Below are 26,327 nucleotides of genomic sequence, written 5' to 3'. Positions count from 1 at the left end.
ATTTGTCTTGTTGATAATTGACGAATATATAATATATCCTATTTTTAGTGATACTAAATTGTGGATATTGTAATTTTTATTAATAATTTCATTATGAAAGCTGGTAATCGATTGGCTAGGTAACCAACCACTCAAAAATAATCAAGACATACCCTTAAATGAGTGACAAAAAATTCTGAAAAATCTAACCAAAGATTACGTGTATATCTTTTAATTCTTATGGTTGCTTTTTTTGCTCTTTATTATATATAAATCAGGGTTGTGGAGTCGGAGTCGGAATTGGAGTCGTGGTGTTTTGGCGGGAGTTGGAGTCGGAGTCGGAGTCGTGAAAAATGAGCGACCCCGAACATTTATTTATATAAAATGCATTTTTTTAAATTATGATATTTATGAAATTTTAATTGCGTAATAATGACTGTGTATAGCGTATGCATATAAAACGTGTAGTAGAACATCAAAAATAGCTGATAAAATTAAACTTTTTTGAGTCGGAGTCGGAGTGAAGTCGTGTTATTGGTAAATATCGGAATCGGAGTCGGAGTCGGAGTCGTGTTTTTTTTTAACGACTCCACAGCCCTGATATAAATAAAAAAAGTATTATTGTACATAAATATTCATAAATTTATATTTAATTTTAGTCATGGAATTAACGAGGACTTCAATCAAGATGAAGACAATAAAGGGGAAGCAAAAATTCAGATCCAGTTAGTGGACGAAGTTGATAATGGACACAGTTTGTTGTATACTGTTGAAGACGGTTCTGTGGTAGATAACGAGATACGTTTAATCGGAGGAGGAGTGCGATACGAGTTAGTCGACGATGTCGGAGAAGATCAGAAGCATCCTCAATTTACAATTATAGATGGAGATCAATTTATCAAAGACGACGATGGACAGAATCAAGTATATTATTCGTAATAGATATCTATAATATGTATAGTATAATTTTAGTTACATGTAAATAGTGTTTATTATTATTTTTTTTAATTTTCTTTTTAGCATGATGTATATGTGATGAATTTTAATCTTGTACCCGAGTATATAATTTAAAAAAATGTTATAATTGTGTAATTATATACTAATGTATAAGAATATTAAAATATTTAAATATAATTTTTGTAAAAAATTATTTCAAAACATTGTAAAATAAAACACATAAGTCAATGTAAAATAAATATATTTTTCTATATTAACATTAAATTAGAGATCACGTGATTTTTGAATCGTCTATTCTAAAGTGTTCGGTTATCTATGCGTTAGATATGAATATAAATAAATAAACACTAAACTACGTTACTATATTATAGGTATATTTGTATTGTTAATATTTTGGCAGCGATAAATGTTAAAAAGTAACTAGTTTTATCTCCATATAATATGTTTTATCCATGGACTTGTAACCAAAACATTGTGGTATATTCCCGGTTGATGATCGATTCCACATCCGAACCCAGCGCTTGTTATTCCCACCAAATAATAACGACTGTCTTTTGATATCACTAAAGGACCACCGGAATCACCTGTAAAAATATATTTATGTGTTTAACTACAAATGTTATAAAATACAATAAAATTTTCGAGCACTTGTGAGTTAAATTATAAATAAAATCATTTTAAGATTACTATAATAGTTTAAATAGTATATTACCTAAACATGCATCTTGATGGCCGTCAGAGTGTCCGGCACATATCATCTCAGAATGTATCTCCACTGATATTTGCTTGCTTCTATGCCACATAATACATTCTTCAGTACCTAAATCACAAACAGAATTACAACTTATTGCAGATATTTAAACTGGGTATTCATTAGTTCTGCATTTTTTACAATTAGATATCAATTTGGATTAGAGAAGTAGTGTTATATATGGTGATATATCTCGATTACTCTAGTAAGTACAAGTGAACTAAAAAGTTCTGAAATAGCGGGAGTTCTGCAGCACTTTTCTTGACTGGGTAAGGCGCATCTCAGTGACACAAGAGTCCATTGTAGCAGTTGAAGGCATCGTGAATCGTTGAGTAATTGTGAAGGAAATAGCTTCACTTCTGGAGATGAACCATGAATTAGCACACTGCATTGTCTATGATGTTCTGTAGTTTCATGATGTGAATATTGATGAAACCTGAGTTCACTACCAATAGCCAGAAACCAAGATGGTTAGTCAGGTAAGAGATTCCACACACAATCTTCTGCGGAAAAGATTATGATGACTTTTGCGATAAATACAAAGAAATTCTGGAGTACTACATGCCCAGAGAGAGCACTGTTATCATTATGACATACACATCTCAAGAATCAGCTTGGACTTGCAATCAAATCACAACGATGTGGACTTGTAAGTACAGGTGTGATTCAATATGACAATTTTCTATTCAACAGCTGCAGCAATCTAAGATATGTACTTCGAATATCGTTAGTATCTGCTGTGATTTTCACATCTTTGGATTGCTTAGAGGTTCAGGTCTGATAAAGATGTGTTGTAGGCACTGCACGAGTGACAAAGGACTCTAAAGCCAATTTTTTTTATAGAGGTACATATCTTAGAGATAAAAAATTGTATTGAACGTCAAAGAAACTAGAAAAATTGTCTTAAATGTATATTTTTCGTTTAATAAATTACGAGATAAAAAATATTTACTGTAGCGGAGTTCTTAAATTCCCCGAATCAAAGTTGATTAACACAACATAAACTAATCCTTATATACTGCCAGGTACAAAAAATAGTTAAAACATTAATTAAATAAGGCTTCTCACTAAGAATAGGAACTATTGCTGATCTCAACCGGTGTGTGCCTCTGGGTGCCGTTCCATGACCGGTGCTTCCCCAGCCTGCCACCAGTGCGGTCCTCCCAGCTAGTGGGCCGTTGAAGCTCCAATCATCAGATTTTTCCTTAAAATTATATATAAATATGTAATATTATAATTTGTTAATGTAGAAATTCATGGGTTGTTTTTATTTAATACCTGTGATTTGTTGTAATCGAAGTTTTTCCATGACGAGTTTGGTAGACACACGGGTAGGACGTGTGTCCCTAAACCAGCTGGTCTAGTGAGTAACAACAAAGCGAGATCATAACGGTCTGGTTGAGTAATTCTGTATCTAAATAGTGGATGGACAATTTTTTGACTGACCCTGTAAATTAAAAAAATAATTTCATAGTAAAATTTATTGTATTATATTTAAATTTATATAGCAACAGAAGCGTTCACCAATGTTTCTCAAATTTTTAGTATCTATAATATTACTTTTAAGTACATGTTTCATAGTGATTAGAATAGTTTTCTGTTGCTTTTTCCGATAGGTAGATATTAACTATAAATAAATTGTTATTTTTATATATTATTTTTTAAGTAATATATAAAAATAATTATTATTATTGTAAAATATGCTGTGCGAATTATTGATCAGTGAGGGCATCAAAAGGAAAATGCTTAATTTATTATTATATACTTTTTGATCAGTGACGTCATTTCAGCTTTTTCAAGTCACTAGAATTAAGATCAGCTGTGTTTGAATTAATTCAGTAAAATTGGTGGAACATTGCTAATACATAATTTTATCAACTTTTTTTGTACAAACAATAACTAAGAATAATTGAAAAGAATTTGATATACATTAAGATGAGATCTGTATTGGCGTTTATTTGTGTAGATTTACATATAAATTAAATATTTAAAATTAATTAACTGCGATCGAATTATTAAATCGTCTGAAATAAAATTTTTGCGTCTTGAAACAACAAATACAAAAATATTACACGAACTTCACAAAAAATTGCGTCGCACACCTGTTTTTGAGATAAGCGTTAAACCATAATAAAGGTGGGTCTTTCTAACATATTGTTTCGTTCATTAACCAATAATTATTTTTTTAATAAATAATATTTCAGGCAATTATTTTTTTTGCACTAATTGGGTAAATAAAAAAATATCGGTAAAAACCGAGAACAAATTACGAATTTATACAAATATTCAAATACTTCATCTATTTTTATTCAATATTCAAATAGTTGAAAACTAAGAATAATTGAGAACCCTAACCAGTGGTATTATCAGTGACTAATACCTTGAACACATGGGTTCGAGTCCCATATAAAATCTAGTGTTTTTCTATCGTGTCTGGGAGATCAGAATTAGTGATTATTATATAAATTAAAATCCGATCGATCATCACAGATTATGTTTTCTAGATTTTTCCAATCTCACGGATGAATATCGTGATAGATAGTAAGGTAATTGAGCTATATAGTGCATAGTTAAATCGTCGCAACCGTTGAACTGGTAATATAGAGCCAATTATTAATAAACTAGCACGAGACTAGTGGTCAGTGACTAATATCCAAAAGACCTGGGTTCGGATCCCACAAGGAACTTAGTTTTTTCAATTTCTATCATGTCTGGAAGGTCGGAATTAGTGACTATAAAGTAACTATAATTCTGACTGATCATTACAGATTAGCTTTTTCTAGATTTTTCTGAATGAATAATTAAAATGTGTCATATATTAATTTTGAGCTGTAATTTAAAAAAAAAACTATATTTTCAACACAAACAAAAAATGTAGTTTTACTTTTTTTATTGTGAAATGTAGACAATTTTTGTAGTAGTATCTAAATAAATTAAATAGCTATATACGTTAGGTAGAAACATGTATGTATTGTTATTATTATTTTAAGAAAACCCGTTACAATTTATTAGTACTTACATTAAATTGCTTTGAGCTCTGAACTTGCGATAGTGAAATTTTATAGATATACCTAAAACTTTTCCTCATTAAGCAAAAAGTTTCATCACCTATAAAACGAACGTTGAATTTAAATTGATAAGATCATTTCAAATTGGGGAAAGTTGGCTTCAAGTATTCAAGCTGCTATTTCAATGTATACTGATTGCATTTAATGAACCTATTGATTTTAGAAAATGTACACAATTCCCTTCAGTGAAGCTGATTATATTGCAACCAGATCTTTGAGAATGATACACACAAGTGCACAGTTTGAAACCGGTCTTGGAATTTCAGTCTTTTACAGAGGCGTACACTTTGGAGATATTTCACTATAAATACATCTATAACACACCTGTGCTTCTCTGCCGGTGGTGCCTGTGCTCTAGTATCCAATGCTCCGAGCCATACTGCAATCTCTTTTGGTCTTGCTCGCTGGACACAATGAGCTGCAGTTGCCACGAACCAGCGAGAAACTGTATCAAGAAACATATCAGATATATACAGTATATATTATATAGAGAAGATTTAATAGAATTCTTAGGTCCAAAACTTTACAGCCTAAGTAGGAGAGAGATATGATATGATTATAAGTCAAGTATATTTCTATATTTCCTATAGTCTAAAATAATAAATTAAAACTTTTGATCAGGCCGTGTTATACATTGGAAGTCTAAGTTTAATACCCAAAACTCCGCCGCACTGGTAGTCGCCAATTCTGATGTGAGCCTGCCATGGAAATTCTGCAAATTGTGCTGCTCTACCGCCGATGATGCGTTTTTGAAGTATATTTTCAGAAAAACCTCCACCCGCTATTCCGCAATCGGTTTCCTAAAAAATCATAGATTAAAGAAATCGCTAAAGATTGTATTGTTCATTGCTTAGTACATCATCGTAATCGTCGTCTATTCTTCTTCTCAAGACGTTGGTTGGTATGTTAGATCGTCTGCGCCACGTCGTACCTTCTTCCAAGGGGTCCCATTTATATGTTGGTACTTGCGGAGGATTACTAAAAAATATAAGTGGTATTTATAGCTTCGTAAAATATTTTTATTTTTGGAAACCTTATTTATGGTTACTGCGACCAGTGAACCATACTTGTTATAAGAGTTTTCTTTCGTATGTCGAGAAGCAAATAGTAATGGATTCTAAAAATAATGGTAAAGGTATATAATATTTTTTTGATACAGATACTTTTAACACTGCACCATAGAATTTTGTCATGATCACGGCTCAGCTATAAAGGTTAAATCGTCGACGTCCTCAAGAAGAGCTACGTGGGATGATCAAGTCTCGCAGGCTTTGCAAAACTTTTCATATAAATATAAATACTCCTTTGTGTCAATTAGATTGACTATGTAAATTGTAAGTCTCAGATGAATATCAAACGTGAAATGTGTATATAAATTATAAACAAAGTTTTTTGATTATTTTATAATATAACTTTTTTTATTTTTGTGAATTTTCAAATGTAATAGATATTTGCACGAAAAGTTTTAATTTTCCAACCCGCCTGAGCCCTGAGGTCAGGATCTGTTAAATACGTCATCTCAAAATACCCAACTCATACAACGTTAAAAAAAAAATATTTTGCTCGGATGGATAAGCTTTATTTAATATATTATTTATTATTAACCAGATAAAGCTTACACGCAATATTTAATTTGATGATTGCATAAATTTAGTTGGTCTAAAGATGGCGATGAACTGGTCATCTCAAGTGGCTGTGGTGGATTTGAGTTGAACTCCAAGTTAATCCGTCTTTGGCCGAGTCTGAATATCGAATACAAATTTTCGTGGTATTAATTTTAGGACTTTGGTAAGCCATATTCGTATTGAGATATGCCACTTTGGCTGTCATCAGTAGCAACTAGGGACGTCATTTCAGTTTTTCAAGGGTAGTCATTTCAATTTTTCAAGGGACGTCATTTCAGCTTTTTAAGGCAAAAGTTTGCTAGCTAGTCGTTTTTTTGATAGTTCGATTCCATTAAGATTCATGGTACTTCATTATATGACTTTTCTGGCCAAATTCAAGTGGGGGCAAATTCTCCCTTATAGCAATAAATCGTGCCGTCACAGTGGAAACGTTTGGTTTTCTATTGCTTATATTAAAACTTTTTATAACAATATTACGACTTACAATAAGTGAGTATCGAATGAAGCACATCTAAACTGAATTTTGACCAATAGGAGAGCGCAAAAAACAATTATTTCTCCTGTAATGAACCTATCTAACTGTAACTGCACACTTCCTCTCTTTCTTCCCATATCGCAACTATCATATTTCCGTCTACAGAACGTTTAGAGATACCAGAGAGCATTAGTTGCTTTGCGACAATCAAGCCGACTGAGGTCACTAGCAACAGCCTAGGTAGGAGGTTGAGAGATGCGATGGCTAAATCAGATAAGGATCGCAGTTGCCCATGGGACAAAACTATTAGCTTAATGTAAATGTAGAGCGAGGGCTGGCTATCCCAGGACAAAGATCCTGTCTGAATTGGAATCTGGAATCAGAGTGAATGTCTTGTCTGAAGAGCAAGCTCTTATCTTGAAATAAACTGTATTTTATCTTGTAATCAACAACAAAAATATTCGACATTTATTCACAAAAAATACTCGTATTCAGATATAGCATTCTTAGACTAATCTACTTCAAAATAGTCTCATTGAGCTGCCACACATTTGTCATAATGGTTCTGCCACTGTTGGAAGCAGCGTTGGAACGCCTCTTTGAGATAGTGCGTAGCTCCATCGAATTCTGCATGATGTCTTTTCTGGATTAAAATTTGGTTCCTTTTAGGGGTATTTTCAGCTCACACAGAGGCATATCGGGAGAGTAGGGAGTCTGTTGAAGCACAGTTTTTTTGAGTTTAGCTAGGAAGCTTCCTATCATATGAGAAGAATGGGCGAATGCATTATCGTGATAGAGCTTCCAATTGCCTGCTGCCTACAGGTACAGCCATTCGCGACAGAATCACGAAGGCATCGCAGAACCTCTTGGTACTACTCCTTGGTGATGTTGTGTCGTGTGGTGCATACTCGTGATGAACCATGCCACTGGAATCAAAGAACATGTGGACCTGCCTTGTTCTTTTTGGCTTTGGGGATGTTGCAGGCTTCCATTGTGAGGACTGCAACTTGGTTTCTGGGTTGAACCCAACCCAGGCCTCGTCCCCAGTGATTACTGTGCTGAGGAAGTTCACAGTTACCAGCATATTTTGTACGATATCCAAACTGAGTTGCTTCTGCTCGATCGTAAGCAGCTTTGGCACTAACTTCGCTGATATTCTCCTAAAACCCAAATCAATGCTCATGCTCGCCTTGTCTGTAAATTCTCTGATCTTGATTAGACGATCCTGCATAATCAGGGCTCACACTTAGTCAACGATGATCTCATTTATAGATGTTAAGAGCCTATCACTACCACTGATATGCGGCCATCTTTGAAGCGGTGCTCATTGCTTTTTCCTCAAAGGCATGTTAAATCTTGCGCATCGTTTCCTTTTTGGGAATCACCAAGCGTTGTATAACATTTAATACAGTAGCATTGTTCAAGTTTTTCTGTCATTTTGTTAAAAACGAAAATCCGACAGTGCTTCCTTACAATTTTACTAACAGCTTCCGCAGGTAGAAACAAAATCAAGCATGCGCATTAGGATCGTCTATATATGTGCAACGCTTGCCTAGCTTCATTAGTGTATGCACCAGTGGTGTAGCTAGGGTATGTGCCTTTAAAATTGATCTTTAAAATTGCCGCCCCCCCCATACATTTTTTGCAGGGTCATAAAATCAGCATTTCTTAAAATAATAAATTGGTTATTATTAAGCTCTTGTTATTCGTGGATTTATATATTTTTTAGTGCATTCAGGGTTAAGAACCACACTAGACGATCCCATCGTGAATATGCCGCCCCCAAGCAAGTGCCGTCCGGGGCGGCCCGCCCCCCATAGCTACGCCATCGGTATGCACGAAAAATTATGGTCGGATATTTTTAAATAAACTGCTCACATACATAGAAGTAACATAAGATTTATAGAATAACTTATGATTATTTGTAAATAATTAAAAAAATCACCGTTCATCCTCGGCTGACCTATGCACGAAGTTGTCCTGTAGGGGCGCGTATTGCTGCTGCTGCTGTTGCTTGTCGTACACGCAGCACGAAAATAGCCAGCCGTCACCGCATCCGGGTGCGTTTGTCCCTCCACGCGCCCAGCACGCAAGCGCCAAAGTGCATTCGCGTGCCGCGCCAGAATGCACGCAAGATTGTGGCAGTCCGAGTGCGCGCTGCACCAACCGGGCACCCAAACCGAAAATACCTAAAAACAAATAACTTTTATTATTTACATTTTGACATTAGAAGGTTGTAGATGCTAACCGAGCATTCCCACTATTCTAGTTGTATTGCTTTTGACGGTAGATCCGGAACTTCCGAGAAGCAATATTTTTTTTTACAATCAATTAATTTAAAATTATAAACATTTAAATAAATAAATATTTATTAAATATACTGTTTTAACTCTTTGATCATACTCTACTTCTTCCTGTTAACTAAAATTAAAATTACGGATCTTTTTATTTGCTCTATTTTTTAATTTAAAAAATATTATTTTTAGTTCAGAAACTTAACAATAATAAATATATAGATAGTATCGTTCTAGTCTTCGTAGTATGTTGCCCGCCTTAACGGCGAGAATCAGGTCAAACGTACAAAAACAACAACAACATTGTCTAAGTGTGAAAGTCAATCGGACCGAGTATTCCGCCTCAATACATGTGTTCCGAAACGGCGTCGAAAGTACAAGTTCATCAATTAGCATTTATGCATATAAATATGTTATGTATAGTATAATATGATTTTTTTTGGTATGGAAAGCTGTGTGTTGATTGACTACGCGCGCGTGAAATTTTATGATTGTGCGTTTGAAAAAGCATGAACGTATTGAAAGAGAAATTTTATACAAATGAATGCATGAGTATAAAAGGGTTGCGAACCACTGAACTGAATACTTTGTACGATAATTTAATTTAAACACAATAGTAAGCGTAATCTATTTAGTAGATTTCCTCATCATTTAAGGTTTGTAATATTAATATTTATTGTGTGATAATACCCAAGAATGATAAAGCTGACATTTAATAGATGGAAAGAACACTGTTTACATGTTAGTATGTATTAGTATACAGTGCTGTAATTAGGAATGTGCGAGCAAAGCAAATTAAAAAAATGTTTTTTTTTTGACATGGTTCAGCGGCTATTATCTTTCTTAGTCGGGTATTTTCTTCTAAGAAAGTTTTTATGATGAGTAGATGGTCGTCCAAAGATTTAACTATTAAACAAATATCTATAATATATTAGGCTTCAACGTTGTCTGTGATGAGACAATGGTTATTTTTTGAAGCGAATTTACCATATTTGTTGCAATATCTGTGGGTCAAATTTCGGATCTCATGATTAATGTACTGAAGCTGCTAAAAAATGTATATTAATCATATTTATCAGATATCGAGATAAAAACGTGTAGGTGCAGTTGACGAAAGTGACCGAATTTTCGCCTCCGATAAGTCTGAAACTGCCTCTCTCTGATTTTTAATTTTTCGCTGGTTCCAATTAACTTAAGTAGAGCTAAGGTAATTTAAAAGTCTATGCTAATTTTAAGTTAAAGTAAAGTTCCTGTAATCGAAAATATCCAATTTCAAAGTTCATGTATTATTAATTCAGTGGAATCTAACTGCTTCGTATTCCAGCATTGAAGTTGCATTATTTATTTTCTTAACTCGACTAGCGAATTAAAAACTATTTACGTGTTTCAATAAGTTAAAATTAACTGCGGTTTTTTACCATGAACAATCAATACATAAATAGCGAAACATAACCACATACGTTGTGTACATTAAACCTGAAATTTGTGCATTCCTGTATTTAAATTTGCACTGAAATCTATAGTTATGGAATTTGTAGCTTGTAGCGCGTTTTGACATAGCTGGCTGACATTTTCATTTATTAATTGAATATGAAAAGCGATAACGCAGTTCGTTACAACGAGGTAAACACAATCAACACCTCCATGTAAATATGAGACAGCAGACTCAAATTATTCTGAAAATGAATGATGTCAATTATTAATACAGCTTACAATCAATAGATTACTGTACACGACCTAACTAATCCGTAAGATTGGGAAAATCTAGGAGAACCCAATCTGTGATGATCGTTCGGAATTAAAATTAAAAAATAATTTTAAATTCTGATCTCCCAGATACAATAGAAATTGAAAAAATATTTAAAACAAGAATTTAATATTTTTTATTATAAAAAAACAAGTCTAATTAGCATTACATTTTTTTGCGTTTTTATTTAAGACTTTTAAGCCAACGAATAATATTTTATATTTATTTTTTATTATTTCATATATTATATTATACTTATGTATGATATTTGATACTTCAGAATTCATCGTAGGATTGTCGAGTAGCGATGAGTAATAATATCATTTCTTTCATACTTTCACCCTTAACTTTTGTCGTAAAGCTTTCTAAAAAGTTCACAAATTCGTGGAAAAACGACTACGTTTGTAAGGTTCGTATTTTATATTATATTTAGCGTGGATTTTTATTTTTCTATTTGAACTATTCCTATTGTATGTCGTATGCTTTTTAATAAATATTTTTTGATAAATGAGATAAATAAATATTTTTTATTCTCCTGAATAATTTATTTTCATACTTCAACATTATTGTTTTTATTGTATACGTATAAAGAATAAGCATGCAATATATTCTATTTAATATTAAAAGTTTGTTCGATAAATATTCAATAAAAAAATCAGTCAACCAAAGCTACAAAAAATGTTATATTAGATAATCCCTAAATGTAAATTTTAGTTTTAAGAATCAGCCGTGCTTTGATCGTGTTTTGTGTTGGTACACATTTGCACTCCAGATTTCTAAATTAAAAAAAAAATTATGCCCTAAAATTTACCAATGCAGAATTTTTACAAAGTGAACAATTTAAGGCTTGGAAAGAAGGTATATATATATACAATAGGTTCCACAAAAATTGAGCAAAGAAAACAAGTCTAAAAAATTTCTAGCTGAGTATCCATTTCTAGATTATATTTATGATTGATAACCGGAGAAATGAGTGTTGTACAATAATTGTCGTAGAAGGCAGTTGCTCCAAAGATTAAGTGACAAAACGGGCTTACTGCAAGAAAAGTTATTTTGTCTGTATAGTTACATTACGAAACTCTTAAACCTGGGCAAACAATAACCGCAAGCTTTTCTTACGATCAGCTGAATTGTTTGCACGAGAAAGTAAAATAAAAGACCTGCATATGTCAACAGAAGTCGAATAGTTCTATAACACTACAATGCGTGTGGCGAAATTGACTCTCAATAAATTCAAGGAACTTGTCTGGAAAGTTGTATCTAATCCATCTTATTATATAGACCTTTCTCTTCCCACTACTATTTATTTTGATCAATGCAACACTTAACGAAAAATAAAATCAACAAGCAGATGAAGTGTAAAAGGGACTATTAGAATATTTCGCATCAAAGCCTCCGACATTTTATGCAATGGAATTAAAAAAACTGAGAAGTCAAATATATATTTAGAAGGTACTTTAAAATAAAAATAAACATTAAATAGTATTTTTTTCTGTTTCATTAAAAAAATGATTTTCATTTCGTCTTACTAATAAAATAAATATAATGAATACATTTTAAAACAAAAAAAAAACACTTTCAATTTCAGTTTAAGAAGATTTATCTTGTATCTAAAATAGTAAATAGTATATATAGTGTTATATTTAATCGATTTTAATAGAAATTATGTATTAAAATTTATATATTAAATATTTCTATGAAATCGGTAATAATACACATATAATGCATAGATTGCTACTAGATTAAATCTTTCCTTGCAATTCAGCATGCAATAAAAATACATGAATGAAAAGGTCAAGCAGCTAGTATCTAGTACGAGCCGTCAATGAAGTAACAGTTCTATGTTTAGCTCTGAAAATTATATATATAGCGCTTAAGTCCCAATCGAAAGCAACAGCAATTTTCCGGTCGTTGGTCTGGCTCGTGTTTTTATCGGTTGCGAAAAGTATTTAAAAAAATAGAACGAACTAGAACACCACAATAAGATCTAAGGCCAAACGAAGCGAGTCCGGGCTGTTTTCACAGTTCAGGGGTTCCGTGTGAAAAAAAGCGTGACGAAGCCTGACCGTGGGAAAACGGACGCGACAATATGGAGCGATGGCCCGAAAAAGAAAATCATCGCCGAGGAAAAGTTTCCGAGCGATTCAATGGCGCCCTCCTTTTGCCGGCTGCCTTTGTCCCGATGAAATTTAGCGACCCTTCGTGCCCCGAGAGGCTGTCCCCATTGTGTTGTGAACTTCGACTATAAATAAGGGACAAAACGCGTGCGCGCGAAATATGAAATTTATTATCGTAGGTCGTTCTTTGTTCGAGGCGCGAAATTTAGGTATGAAGTTGAGTTTCTAGGATAGATAATTTTGTTTGTTTCGAAATGTTTATTACAATAATAAAACATAAATAAAAATTAGCTGCAAATTTAATAAACATATTTCGATCTAGGGGTCATAATGACAGCAAACTCTAAATGGCTTGCTGCCATTGCGACTCTTAAACCAACAGCGTGTTAATTACAAAAAATAATTTTAATACACAAGCCATTATTCAGACTTATTTTATCACTTTTTTTTAATTTAAAGTCATACAAATTAATGCCATAAAAACAATTTACATTTGTATTTAGTATTTTAGTATGAAAAATTAAGCACTGTCAAAATTCTAGTTAAAATTAGGGCAAGTATTACTAGTTTTTAATTAACAGTAATTATAATTCTAATTACTAGTATTTCATTAAATTTAAAAATCACATTTGTTTTATTTTATATTGTAATTTTATTTTGGAACTATGATATAATGTGACGACTTTGTAGTGGATAAGATTGGAGGATGTTTTTCAATCAAAAAATTCTTAATATTCTCTTAGACTTGTTTTTGACAAAAACAATGCTTTGGTCTGAAAATCTGGCAAGAAAAATATATTAGCAAGTTCTTCTTTGGCAAATAATTTATAATTTACAAATTCCAATCATTTATTCGACAGTATACTGTGAGATCTTATGTAAAGTTACATTAAATTTATCCCACTAACCAATTAACTGAAAATTTAATTACGGATCAAATATTGTCAAGCTTATAAAACGATTGCCTAATTACAATAATTAGAGGGTTGATTGAAGTAAAGTTTAAATAAAAATGTACCAAGTATCTTATAAGTCCCTTAAAGAAAAAAATCATCAAATTTAAAAAGATAAAATGTCAATCCATTAATAACATATTGAACGATTTATTAATGGTAGTAAGAAGAGAAACGATATACTTAAATAAAGAAAAAGAGCGATGGAAATATTTACAACTAGCATTTGATTATCTTGCAACAATTCAACCAACTAGTGTAAAATCAGAGAGAACTTTCTATTTAACAGAAGTGAACTAAATTTAGATTAGGTTAAACATGATATGTTTTTGAAGACTGACTGTAATTTTTTTTTAAAATAAGTACGTTGTGTACTTAAAAATATTTTTTAAAGTTTTTGATTTATACTATATTCTCATAATTATCACTCTTAAATATCTACATAAATTATCAGTGAAATAATAGTTTATTGATACTAAATAAAAATTTGCGGCAATTATCTGGTCCTTTTTTAAATTATATATAAATAGATATATATTGAAATAAATACTAGTACGAGTAAATGTTTATGTTTCATAATTAGTTACGCTTTATAAAAAAATGTATAATACATATAAAATAAATATGAATTTACATTATTCATATCACTATCATGATGAACATAACATAAAACATATTAGTAGTACAAAAAAATGTGCTTTTAATATATTATACATAGTATGTATCTGATAAACCGTTGATGTTACATAGAAGTTAAAAAAATATTAATAGAAAGTTCATATCATGTATTTTATATTGATTGATATATTTGTATATTTTTTTTTAATATTTCAATTAATTATTTACCTGTATGTTACTTCAGATATGCAAAATAAGTAAAATATAAGTTTTAAGTGAAATTGCATAAACATGTTTTAAGTAAATCAATAACACATATAATTTAGCTTTTAAGTAATGCTATGTATTTATAAAATTACTAACTTATTGGCGGTATAAGTAAAATTTGGAATACAATTTTTTATGGATGATGCAATAATAAAATCATAAATTGTGTTTAAAAATGGTTTACCAAACAATTTGCTTTTATTAGTTTACCAAAAACTGCAGAGAATAGAAAATTAAAAGAAATATTAAAATGCACAATGGAACCAAGCATTAAAGTGAAATTAAAAGCAATGAAAGAGTTAAAACAAATCCTAAGTGACAAAAAGAATCAGTCAATACAAGATTATATAAAAAAATAGCTGCGACTGAAGCCACAAGTTATTATCTAATTCATATAATACCACAAACGCAAAAAAATAGGCAGGAAAAGCAAAAGCTACCGCAATTTAAGATCATCTGAAAGTTTTCAAACCATTCTAGCGTCCTGTGTAGAAAATGAGGAAAAAAAATACAGTCAATTCTAAAAGCACCACAGAAACTTGACTTCCCTTTTAGAAAAATAAAAATAAGATAAATTAATTCCATAATTTTAAATGATAAATCTCAAAATAGTTTCTGGGCATGATTTGGTTGCAGAAAAAATACTTGGAAAAAATAATAAAAACAATCGCAAACATTTTCAATGCAATAAAAGACAACAATATTTTTGAACACTATGAAAGATGGTACAGGATATCCTTATTCTAAAACCAGGAAGGAACACAGAAGACGTGAAATCTTAAATCAAGCTAATTAGTATTTTATCTATTTTATAAAAAAATGTTTGTATAACTAATTTAATACTACAGAAACAAGAGATAATTCTAAGCCACCAAATCGGCTTTCAGCAAATGAGATTACTAAAAATTTACAAGAAAGAAACTATTTCTAAGCTGCTTTTCTGTATATAAGCCAAGCTTTCTACAAAATGTAGCATTTGGGATTAAGATATAAAATCAAAAAGCACTATCTTGTCATATATATATATATATATATATATATATATATATATATATATATATATATATATATATATATATATATATATATATATATATATATATATATATATATATATATATATATATATATATATATATATATATATATATATATATATATATATATATATATATATATATATATATATATATATATATATATATATATATATATATATATATATATATATATATATATATATATATATATATATATATATATATATATATATATATATATATATATATATATATATATATATATATATATATATATATATATATATATATATATATATATATATATATATATATATATATATATATATATATATATATATATATATATATATATATATATATATATATATATATATATATATATATATATATATATATATATATATATATATATATATATATATATATATATATATATATATATATATATATATATATATATATATATATATATATATATATATATATATATATATATATATATATATATATATATATATATATATATATATATATATATATATATATATATATATATATATATATATATATATATATATATATATATATATATATATATATATATATATATATATATATATATATATATATATATATATATATATATATATATATATATATATATATATATATATATATATATATATATATATATATATATATATATATATATATATATATATATATATATATATATATATATATATATATATATATATATATATATATATATATATATATATATATATATATATATATATATATATATATATATATATATATATATATATATATATATATATATATATATATATATATATATATATATATATATATATATATATATATATATATATATATATATATATATATATATATATATATATAAAATTATAAAGTAATATCTGAGCAAAAGATATTTTATAGTAACACATAAAGATAAAAAATCCTTCATCTGTCCAATAAAATCTGGAATAGCTCAGGGCAGTCTAATAAGGCCAGTACTGTACTCAAGGGAATCCGGATACAGCAAGAAAAGCTAGACAAAATTCAAGAATGGCTGCGTATTTGGACAATAGAGGCAAACGAACTAAAGTCTGTTTGGAACTCAACACTAATGATCAGCAAGAAAATAATTCAGAGGTTCCAAAATAAAATTCACTAAGACGGAAATTGGCTAATAAATTGATTACGGAGAGATCGACTGGAAGACGGAAGATAAAAGTAATTGATTGATAGTTGTCCTGATAAATCGCTGATGGGCGATTCACCCGCGTGAAATTAAATAGTAAAAGTTCTGTTGAATGTCAGGATGGAAAGATAGATTGCAAAAATAAAATAAGAAAAGCATGGTTTAGAACTAAGGCCTGCTTTAAATATATCAATACCATTTCAAGGGCAAATAATATAAATAAAACTTGAATAAACCTTTTAGATAACTTAGGAATGACGTGAATAGTGAAAGTAGTAGTAGTAATAAAAATGTATTTATTACATAGACACACAAAATAGATGGAGAGGTGGACTTAGCCCTTTATCTAATCATATCAACTATTTAAGTTGATATGATTAGGTAAAGGGCTAAATAAATACATTACATTAATTACGTAGTTCAATTATTTTTTCCTTTGAACCTTCTATGGTTTAAGAAATATCTTAAAAGCCTTTGACCTACATCATTACAAGGGAATTAAATTAATATATGTTAATTGATTTTAATTAAAGTAAAATTTTAAAATGCTAAATAATGAGGAAAAATTCTAGATGTTGGATATTTTGGTCCAAATTTAACTTTTCAAATAAAAAGATTTTCAATTTGTGACGAAAAAAAAGATAATGTATTTGCTATATTTATAATAAAATAATATCGGCAATTATTCTGCATAACTTCTATAACTAAATGTGCATCTTTGTTCTTAATTTTTTTACTTATGTACATACACATGTATGTTAATAAACGTGTTTTCGTTTATTGTTGCCGGCGGCAAGGTGAGCTTCATCTTGTGTTCCAATTTTACTGCTTCTTTCCAATTTATAATATGTATATAAAATTTTAATATATTCATTTTTACATTATACACAGATACGCATGAATAGTATAAAAAATAAACTCTCATTTAAAAAAAGAAAGTGGAATTTCATAAAAAAAACAATTTGGGAGATATTAGCATAAAATTGGTGAATAGCGAAAATGCCTATTAGCATATTCTATTTTTTTCGATACTAATTAATTGAAGATACATAAAAGTTAATGTTATTAAAAATTATAAAACATGAGCATATTTTATGCAAAAAATATGTAACAATGAATTTTGATAGTATCATTTGTAAAACATTACAATAATACATGTTTTTTGTGCTACATGTATGATGTATATGTTGTAGAAAAATAAACACAACTTTTAACGGTTCAAGACCTCACTATGTCGGAAAGTGTTAATTGAATCACTAGGGCAGGACGTTGTAGGTCAGTGGGCGATCCTTTATATATTATATACTTAGGTATACATATGCATGTATTGAGTGTCGTTAGTAACGAGGCACACTTCTTCCGCATGACTGCGACAATGTACGATGTCACGCCATGTTTCTATGGCTATTATTTAGTAAAAAGTAACTAAGTGTTACTCTGAAGTCGTTTTTAAAAAGTATTTTAGAATTTACATTTGCTTGTTAAAATATTAGGTATAAAATATTATTCGAAGACACTTTTCTGGCTTTTCTTAACTGGCATGTATAATACAATATGGTTTATATGTAAAATATTATAATATAATACCTTCAGCGGCACAGGTGTGTCGAACAAAAACGAACAGGACTACGAGCACTGGCGATATGATAACATTGAAGTTTCTTCTCCTTTTGCACCTATCTATTTGCATGACTGCTGGATGGCGATAGAAGCTAGAGATGTCATCTCAGGTCGTGGGTAAGGTTGGCACATTACCACGACTTGTTATCACCTTGGCATTGGATTATGGATCTGGAATACAAGACTTTGATATTATATTCAATCTATCTACATCTTTTGCATATTATAGCTACAGCATTGCTAAAATAAATAGACAATTAAATGTGAACATCTCTGTTGTTTTATATTTTTTATATTATTTTTAACATTTCATCTTCCATATTGCAAACCTTGCATCTGATAAAAAGTCGCTTATTGTTAATATAATTAATTTGCGTATTTACTTGGTTATTATTACATGACTTAGATATGTACGACATTTATTGCAAATAAAATATTTTTTTAAAAAACTTTTAGTATGTCATTTATTTAAATTGAGAGCCCTAAACACTTATCAGTTGCGTGAAGATAAAGTATCTATGAGTTTTAAGAGAAAAACGATTTTATTTGATATTAACTGTAAGTTTATATCGTTGCGTATAAATTAGTTATACAATATCTGTTAAAAAGATAGTAAGATTAAATGATTTGTGTAATTAAAATCGGCAATCGACACCTAATTCAAAGTGGGAGCTTCGATCTGGAGATCTGTTGATACGTTGACGCCAATGGACAACTGAACCAACTAAGGAAACTATCGCTTTGGACTGTACACTGTACTAAATCTCAACTGTACTCACTTCATAAATTATTTTTTATCTGCTGACGATTATGCAAATATTTGTTTTCCGAATCCTGATTTGAATGTTAATAAATCACATTTTTCGGATGGATTATCATATGAAGATGAAATAACATCTTAGCGATTTTTAATCAATCAGTGGTTTCTATAGAATATAACTAAGCTAAATCAACTGAGCCGACCCTTAAAAGCTAGGGTCAAACAGTCGCTCTTACTTGGATCGTTAGATTTAGTTCAGCCAAGTAGTCGTCCCGAATCTCCAAGAGTTAAGACCAGATCTCTGGAACGTCTTGGAGAATATGATGACGCAGTATCCGGAGGACAATATAGCATGTATAGAAATACTTATTGTACAAGATGCTTTAGGGACTGTAAATAGACGACAATAGCGTTAAGTACTGTCCATTTATTAAGCGTAATTCATTGTATATTTTATATTACCATTTTAAGATAGATCTAGCGGATTTATTACCATTTATACCAAAAATGCGTTTGCGTCATTTTGTTTGAATTCTGCGTATCTATGACAAACTTCAACAGAAGAATATAAAAAATAAAAGCATTTATATTATGTAAATATTTCAAATTCTATATGAAAATGAATTTATGACTTTATGTCAATTGCATCACATTTTACAAAAAACAGGGCTTTTAAAATTTCATAGAAAAAACAGTATACAATATATCCCAATATAGGACCAAGCTAAAAAATCTAAGAGTTTAAAAGATGTTTTTATAAGATTTATAATAGCTTTACCTTATTTTTTTAATGATTTGCTTGCAAGCTATATTAAATAATTATACTGGCTATATTAAATTTATTTTATAAATTTTACATTTTTACAAATTTTTCATCAAAAATTAAAAATATTTATGTATGTAACGTATAACAAAGTGACTTACTCATGGCATGTGAGTGGTCATCTTGTTTAAAATAAAATATTTTTACCACAATTACGTAATAATAATGTTTAAAATATGGTTGTATAATTTTTAAATAATGATGTCTGTATTTCTGAGAGCATTTTGTAATTATTTGTTTTTGCTATAGTATTTACATTGTTGTTTTAGTCTTCAAATCGTATCTAAGATCAAGTTGAACTCTTTAAGCTTTGGAATAAATGCTTGGTTGGAGCAGATCGGACGGTCTCTTCGGATTGTATCTCTCGTTATTTTATGTCAGAAATCAAGGCAGAGTTCCATGGGTAATTTTTTGTTGGAAGCTCTGATAAAAGTTTGTTGGAAGCTCTAATAAAAGTGGTCCTTACTTTGTCCAAATCTCGATACTTTGACTAATGCAGATGATTCGTGATGGAATCATACTCTTTGTTTTTATGTAATATACATATATCTTGAGCATATGTTAATGCACAACGATAAATATAAAATTGTTTGCATTGGGCAACGAATATCATCTTCTATAATGTGCAATTTCGTATCTAACAGCACTGATTTTTTGTTGTTATTAAAGTAAGGTCCAACGGTTTTCAGTGCAAACTGAAATTAATTTAACGATATCTTAAATGCATATCCATGTTAATATGCATAACTGTTTTATTTGTAAGCCAATAATGTATTATATGAAAATTAATTATAATTACTGTGCACAAAAATACGCATAATACACATTGATACATAAAATGATATTGCAATTTCAAATATAGTGTTTGTTGTTCAGACCGTTGACTCGTGAGCATTTTCACAATTCACAAATAGTCCTTAGGTTAGAAGCAACGCGATTTGTTTCCCTCTTGAATGCCCTTTGAATCCAAATTGGACACTTCAACTCAAGATACAATTTCAATTCAGTTTTATAAAAAGAAATGTATATTCATATTTCTTTATATTGTGACATTCGAGCGTCGCTCTTGGTTTCATTCAAAAAGTATCTGCTCGAAATATGTTCTAAAATTAGTTAAATGAAATTTCGTGAAAAATCTAATCACATAAAAGAAAGTTTACAACTAAATGAAATTGCTCTTTGTGTTTTTTTATTGTTTTCTCGACAATTTCCCATTACATACAAAGTAAGATCTGTATGGAAAATAATGGGATAATTTGCGGGTCGCTAACCGAACGACTTTTCATAATTATCTCGACGATCTCAATGTGCAATCAAGAAATAGGGCGAAAGAGAAAAACCGGAAAATTTAATAGATAACACACTACATATATTACAATGTAAACGGAAAAATATTTTTATCATATATATAAGTATATAAATAACTTTAATTTATTATTATCCGAAATTAAATTTATATGATAGGAATTGATCTAATTAACTTTTCCCCCATAATGATTGCAAAAATAATTATCCAATTATAATTTTTTGGCAATCGAAATGATCTTCAAAGTTACGTTTCAATATTATAATTATACTATTACCACATAATGATATTTTAGTCTAAAACGTATTATTTGTATTTAATTATACATAATGTTGTGTGTCATGATGAGTTAATATTATTTATATACAGAGCTACCATAAAAAAATCTTGCTGATTAAATTAACGCGCAGTTAAAATTATTCGCATCTCTACGACGAGCAGTGGCTCTAAACATTTTCATACACATTTTTAACGGTACAACTGTTTGTTTTTAATTTGCCCACACACAGATTTGGGTCGATCGAACGGCGTTACGCGAAAAGATGTTATAAAAACACATACCAAAGTAATGCTTATAACCATATTTTAGCGAAGCTAAAAAATAATTACAGTTACATATAGTTAATGATATAACCCTGAAGTTTTAATAATATTTAATAATAATGAACACGCATGAGTTAATTGTAATAGTGTTTTTAAATGTGACACTATTAGACGATAACAATCTACAGTTCAGTAATATATACAAAGTGACCAAAAAAATTTCATTAATATTTACTATTTATGGCATGAAAATTTAGAAAAAATTTGAACAAAAAAAAACATAGTCATTAGCCCTTGAAAAACATAACATTTTTACCTTACATTATCTAGGCCTAATCTAATTTTATTTTAAATCACTATGTTAAAGAGAAAGCTCTCTCTGATTTTATACTAGTTGCTCAAATTGTTGCAAGATAATTGTAAATATTTCCTATCATTTTTCTTTTTACTGACTTTCATAAATTGTTCGTTATATTATTAGTGGCTTGACTTTTCATTACTTTTTGCTTAAATTTAGTGGAGATCGTCCTTAATTGATAGTTCAGCAACTGGAAATTTCTCTGAACTAATATTAACACCTCGAACATTTTCAGTTTGACTTAAATCAACTAACTCTTCATTATATTTAAGCAGGTTTTATAAGCTTGAAAATATTTGTTTTGTAATTTAATTTTTACTTTATTAGTTAAATAGGATATAATTTTTTTACAATTGATAAAATTGTAATATTTTTTTTGTGTCTGAACACAAGATCCCAGAGCTTACAACCAAATAACTAATTGAAATACTAAAAATAAGACGGGTAATTTATAAATTACAAATTATTCGCCAAAGTTTATTATATATTTTATTTATAAGGAATAGAGTAGTTAATGCCATTAAACCAAATCTCAACCTTCAATTATTGTTTTCGGATTCTTAAGCATCTGTGTTTATTAAAAGCAAGTCAGAAAAAATTACATGAATTTCTTGGTGAAAAAACATTGTCACATAATATTGTAATTTTTACATAAATTGCGATAAAATGTATGAGAAATATTTTTTTTTATTTATCAAAATATCAGTAATTAGAAATATATTTGTCGCTAATTGGGTAATGATATTTAAGACATATTCATCAAGTTTATTTTAATTTACTAGTGATATTCCTATGTTAGAAATCTCAGTATAGAAATCTCACGGGACCAAAAAAAAAAAATCATTATATTGAAAATTCGTTATATTGAAAGTAAGAATTATGCTATATTTTTATTTTATTTTTAATGAAAATATTACTAGAGCATCAAAATAAAATCTTATAAGATTGACAGATCGTGTTTTGTCTATTTTTAAGGATAACGATAAAATTTGCTTAAAAAATCTTTTTTAAAAAAAGTTTGAGGGTCGGCAAAACACTTTGAATATCGCTCATAGACAGATCCGGCACACGCCAAGTCATAGAAAAACTGAATTTGGAGAAATATTTTGTAAAGTTGTAACGTCATTCTTAAATTTGGATCAAAATATTTCGTTATACTGAGTTTTCGTTACAATAAAAACATTTTGTATAAAAGTTTTTCGGGTACAAATTAGAGATTCGTTATACTGGGTAATTCGTTATAAAGAGATTTCACTATACAAGAGTGCTAAATGTAAATTTTCATGGCTTTAATTTGTAAGAATTGCAGTTTTGAAAAATAGTGTTACTACTGGAAAGCATATGCAAAAATGAGTTATGATTAATCTTTTTAAATTCACCAAGTATTGTTTTTAAATTCACTAAAATACCAGTAGTTATGAAAATATTTACCGGTAATTTTATTTTACCAGTCGATAAATATATTTTTAGAATTTTAGTGAATTTTAACTATTTCTTGAATAGCGTTAACATTTAGCTTTAAAGTATGCAAAATTTAATATAACTTTTTTAGTTTAATTAAATTAAACTAGAAAACAATCGAGATAATTAGCTAAAAAACTTATATAAATTATTATTAGTTTTGTATGTATTAAAAAAATAAAATAAAAATGGACTATGGACGATGAACATTGCTTCTAGAGTCTAGACGACCAAGAATGCTGTGTTCAGGATATTATTATTTAAAGCTTAATTGTCCGTAGTCGTAGAATGTCGTATCATTGCTTTATTGACATTTTCATTAACATTACGTTATAAATATAGGACTTCTTTACCATACGGCCCGTCAGGATACTGATAGTATCAATCTTCCCCCGAGCCACAGCTAACTCATAGTGATAGCAATTATTTTGTATCGTGTCCATAAGTCTATCAATAAACCTTTACAATTTGATAAAAAATACTTCAAAATCTTTCTCGAAACTTTGAACCTAAGAATCATTGCAATCTTTACATCGGCAGGATTCGTCAAAGCTACGTAAAATAATAACTTAAAATGGTCAATTTATAGCACTATTATACATTAATAATATTTATGTATTTGTGTTTTATCTCTGAAAATTGAATAAATTGATGTTGATTATTGAGATATGAGATAGGTACAGTACACAAAGCTCATCCTCATAAAGCTGGTGTCGTTATTACATATAAGTAAACACGCCAGGGTAATTAACCGTTTTCGCCCGAGGACAAAGTTGTCATCGGAAAGGGCAAGGGTCGATGTTTTCACGCTACCCAAATCGACAAATGGGGCAAAAGGGTCAGCGTTTAATAGAACGATTACACTGTTAAAGTACGCCTATAAAACATGGCATTATTCTCGTTTGGTGCTTCGGTTAATGGAGCGCGAAGAGTGACGAGAGATGATCAAGACAACTATCAAATTACAATTTATGAACGCGAGAATGATAAATTATATGGATCTGGTCAACGGAGAAACTAGATAAAATAATTACACGGCATACAACAAAGCGACTACAATATACTATACACGTTATTATACCACATATCCATATCTGTGTAATATATAAGCGCGGTTATATGTGAACGATTTAATTTGTGGCAGAGGTCACAAAGTCGAATTCATAATTATTAAGTTGATAAAACTAAAGCAATACACAAATATTACTGTAAAACACAAAAAATATTTTTATCAAATGAAATTAAGCTACATTTTTATTTATTTATAACAAAAAATTGATTTATGCTCTATTATTAAATTTTATTAATTGCAGAAAATATCTCAGATTTTCAGACTGTACGTTAGTAGAAATTATTATGGTTTTATTATTGCCCTGCTGTAAAGCATTGGGTTAACTCCTGATATGATATAACGGTACATATGGATTGTAATACAATAAGCATGAGCTTATTTATATAGTAACACTATATTTTTTATATAAAAAATTAAAGTGTAAATATATACATAAATGGATCATATTTGTATTTTAAAATAATTTTTTTTACATATTATTTAATCGAATTATTGAAATATTATTAAAATTTATTTAATTTTGTAAATAATAAAAAAGTATATTCACACATTAAATTTTATGAAGACCCATTAAATTTACGTCGTTGGTTTAAAGAGTCAATTAGAAATGATTTACACTTCAATGACATATTTTAACTTATTCATATTTTTGTCAATAAAAATATATTTATTATAGAACACTTTTATGCATTCAATTAATTTATTTTGTATCTATTTTATGCAATATAAATTTAGGAATATGTTACATATATTTTTCACTTATTTTATTTTTAAATACTTCCATATTATTATAGTAAATATAATTGTATTTAATATAAATAATGAAACGTATTCCTTTAATCGATTTTAAAAAACTTTATTTGCTTTTAATAATTTATTATTATGTTAATGACAGGACAAAGGATTTTATTGCTCAATTTCGTATCATTTCATGAGATTAAAATTTATGTAATGTTTCATATGCAGTTTTATTTTAATCGTACCGTACGCTTTTCACTGCGCTCAACACCAAAAAAACTAACTGTTTGATGAATAAAATAATAAAACTCAGCACAAACGTTCACATTTTTATACGTATGATTTTTTATATTATGTATTACGTTAACGGACTCACTATCATATTTTAACATATTTTTAATAAAATTAAACTCACGGTTCGGTCATAATGCGAAAAGAGATATCGACGCGCCGTTATTGTTAGAACTGAAACCCGCCAGCGAGGCGATCGGCCTTACACTGACAAAGAACTTGATTTACCA

At 29.1% G+C, this 26,327-nt stretch overlaps 2 protein-coding genes across 3 annotated transcripts in view; one reads left to right on the top strand and one right to left on the bottom strand.

The window, feature by feature from the left end:
• Positions 1–1,622, top strand: part of LOC148236717 (uncharacterized) — a 14,111-nt gene extending 12,489 nt beyond the window's left edge. For both annotated transcript variants that reach the window (XM_088183387.1, XM_088183386.1), the window contains exon 19: positions 639–1,622. In XM_088183387.1, the coding sequence (XP_088039513.1) occupies positions 639–918 (280 nt within the window). In that variant the 3' untranslated portion in view covers positions 919–1,622. The remainder of the gene's footprint in view (positions 1–638) is intronic.
• On the bottom strand, positions 1,161–26,327 carry LOC148236716 (serine protease 33). Its single transcript, XM_088183388.1, has 10 exons — positions 26,222–26,327; positions 18,713–18,916; positions 8,801–9,044; positions 5,613–5,733; positions 5,411–5,555; positions 5,080–5,200; positions 2,966–3,134; positions 2,756–2,891; positions 1,649–1,756; positions 1,161–1,520 (listed from the first exon to the last, which is right to left on the bottom strand). Exons 2-10 carry the CDS (start codon positions 18,813–18,815, stop codon positions 1,363–1,365), a joined length of 1,305 nt encoding a protein of 434 aa, XP_088039514.1. The 5' UTR covers positions 18,816–18,916; positions 26,222–26,327; the 3' UTR covers positions 1,161–1,362.

Source organism: Plectrocnemia conspersa, unplaced genomic scaffold (assembly GCF_051122295.1).
Source record: "Plectrocnemia conspersa isolate PC_06_02 unplaced genomic scaffold, ASM5112229v1 ptg000003l, whole genome shotgun sequence".
Taxonomy (NCBI): Eukaryota; Metazoa; Arthropoda; class Insecta; order Trichoptera; family Polycentropodidae; genus Plectrocnemia; species Plectrocnemia conspersa.
The sequence above is the reverse complement of the archived record's forward strand: the minus strand, read 5'-3'. Positions and strand labels throughout refer to the sequence as shown.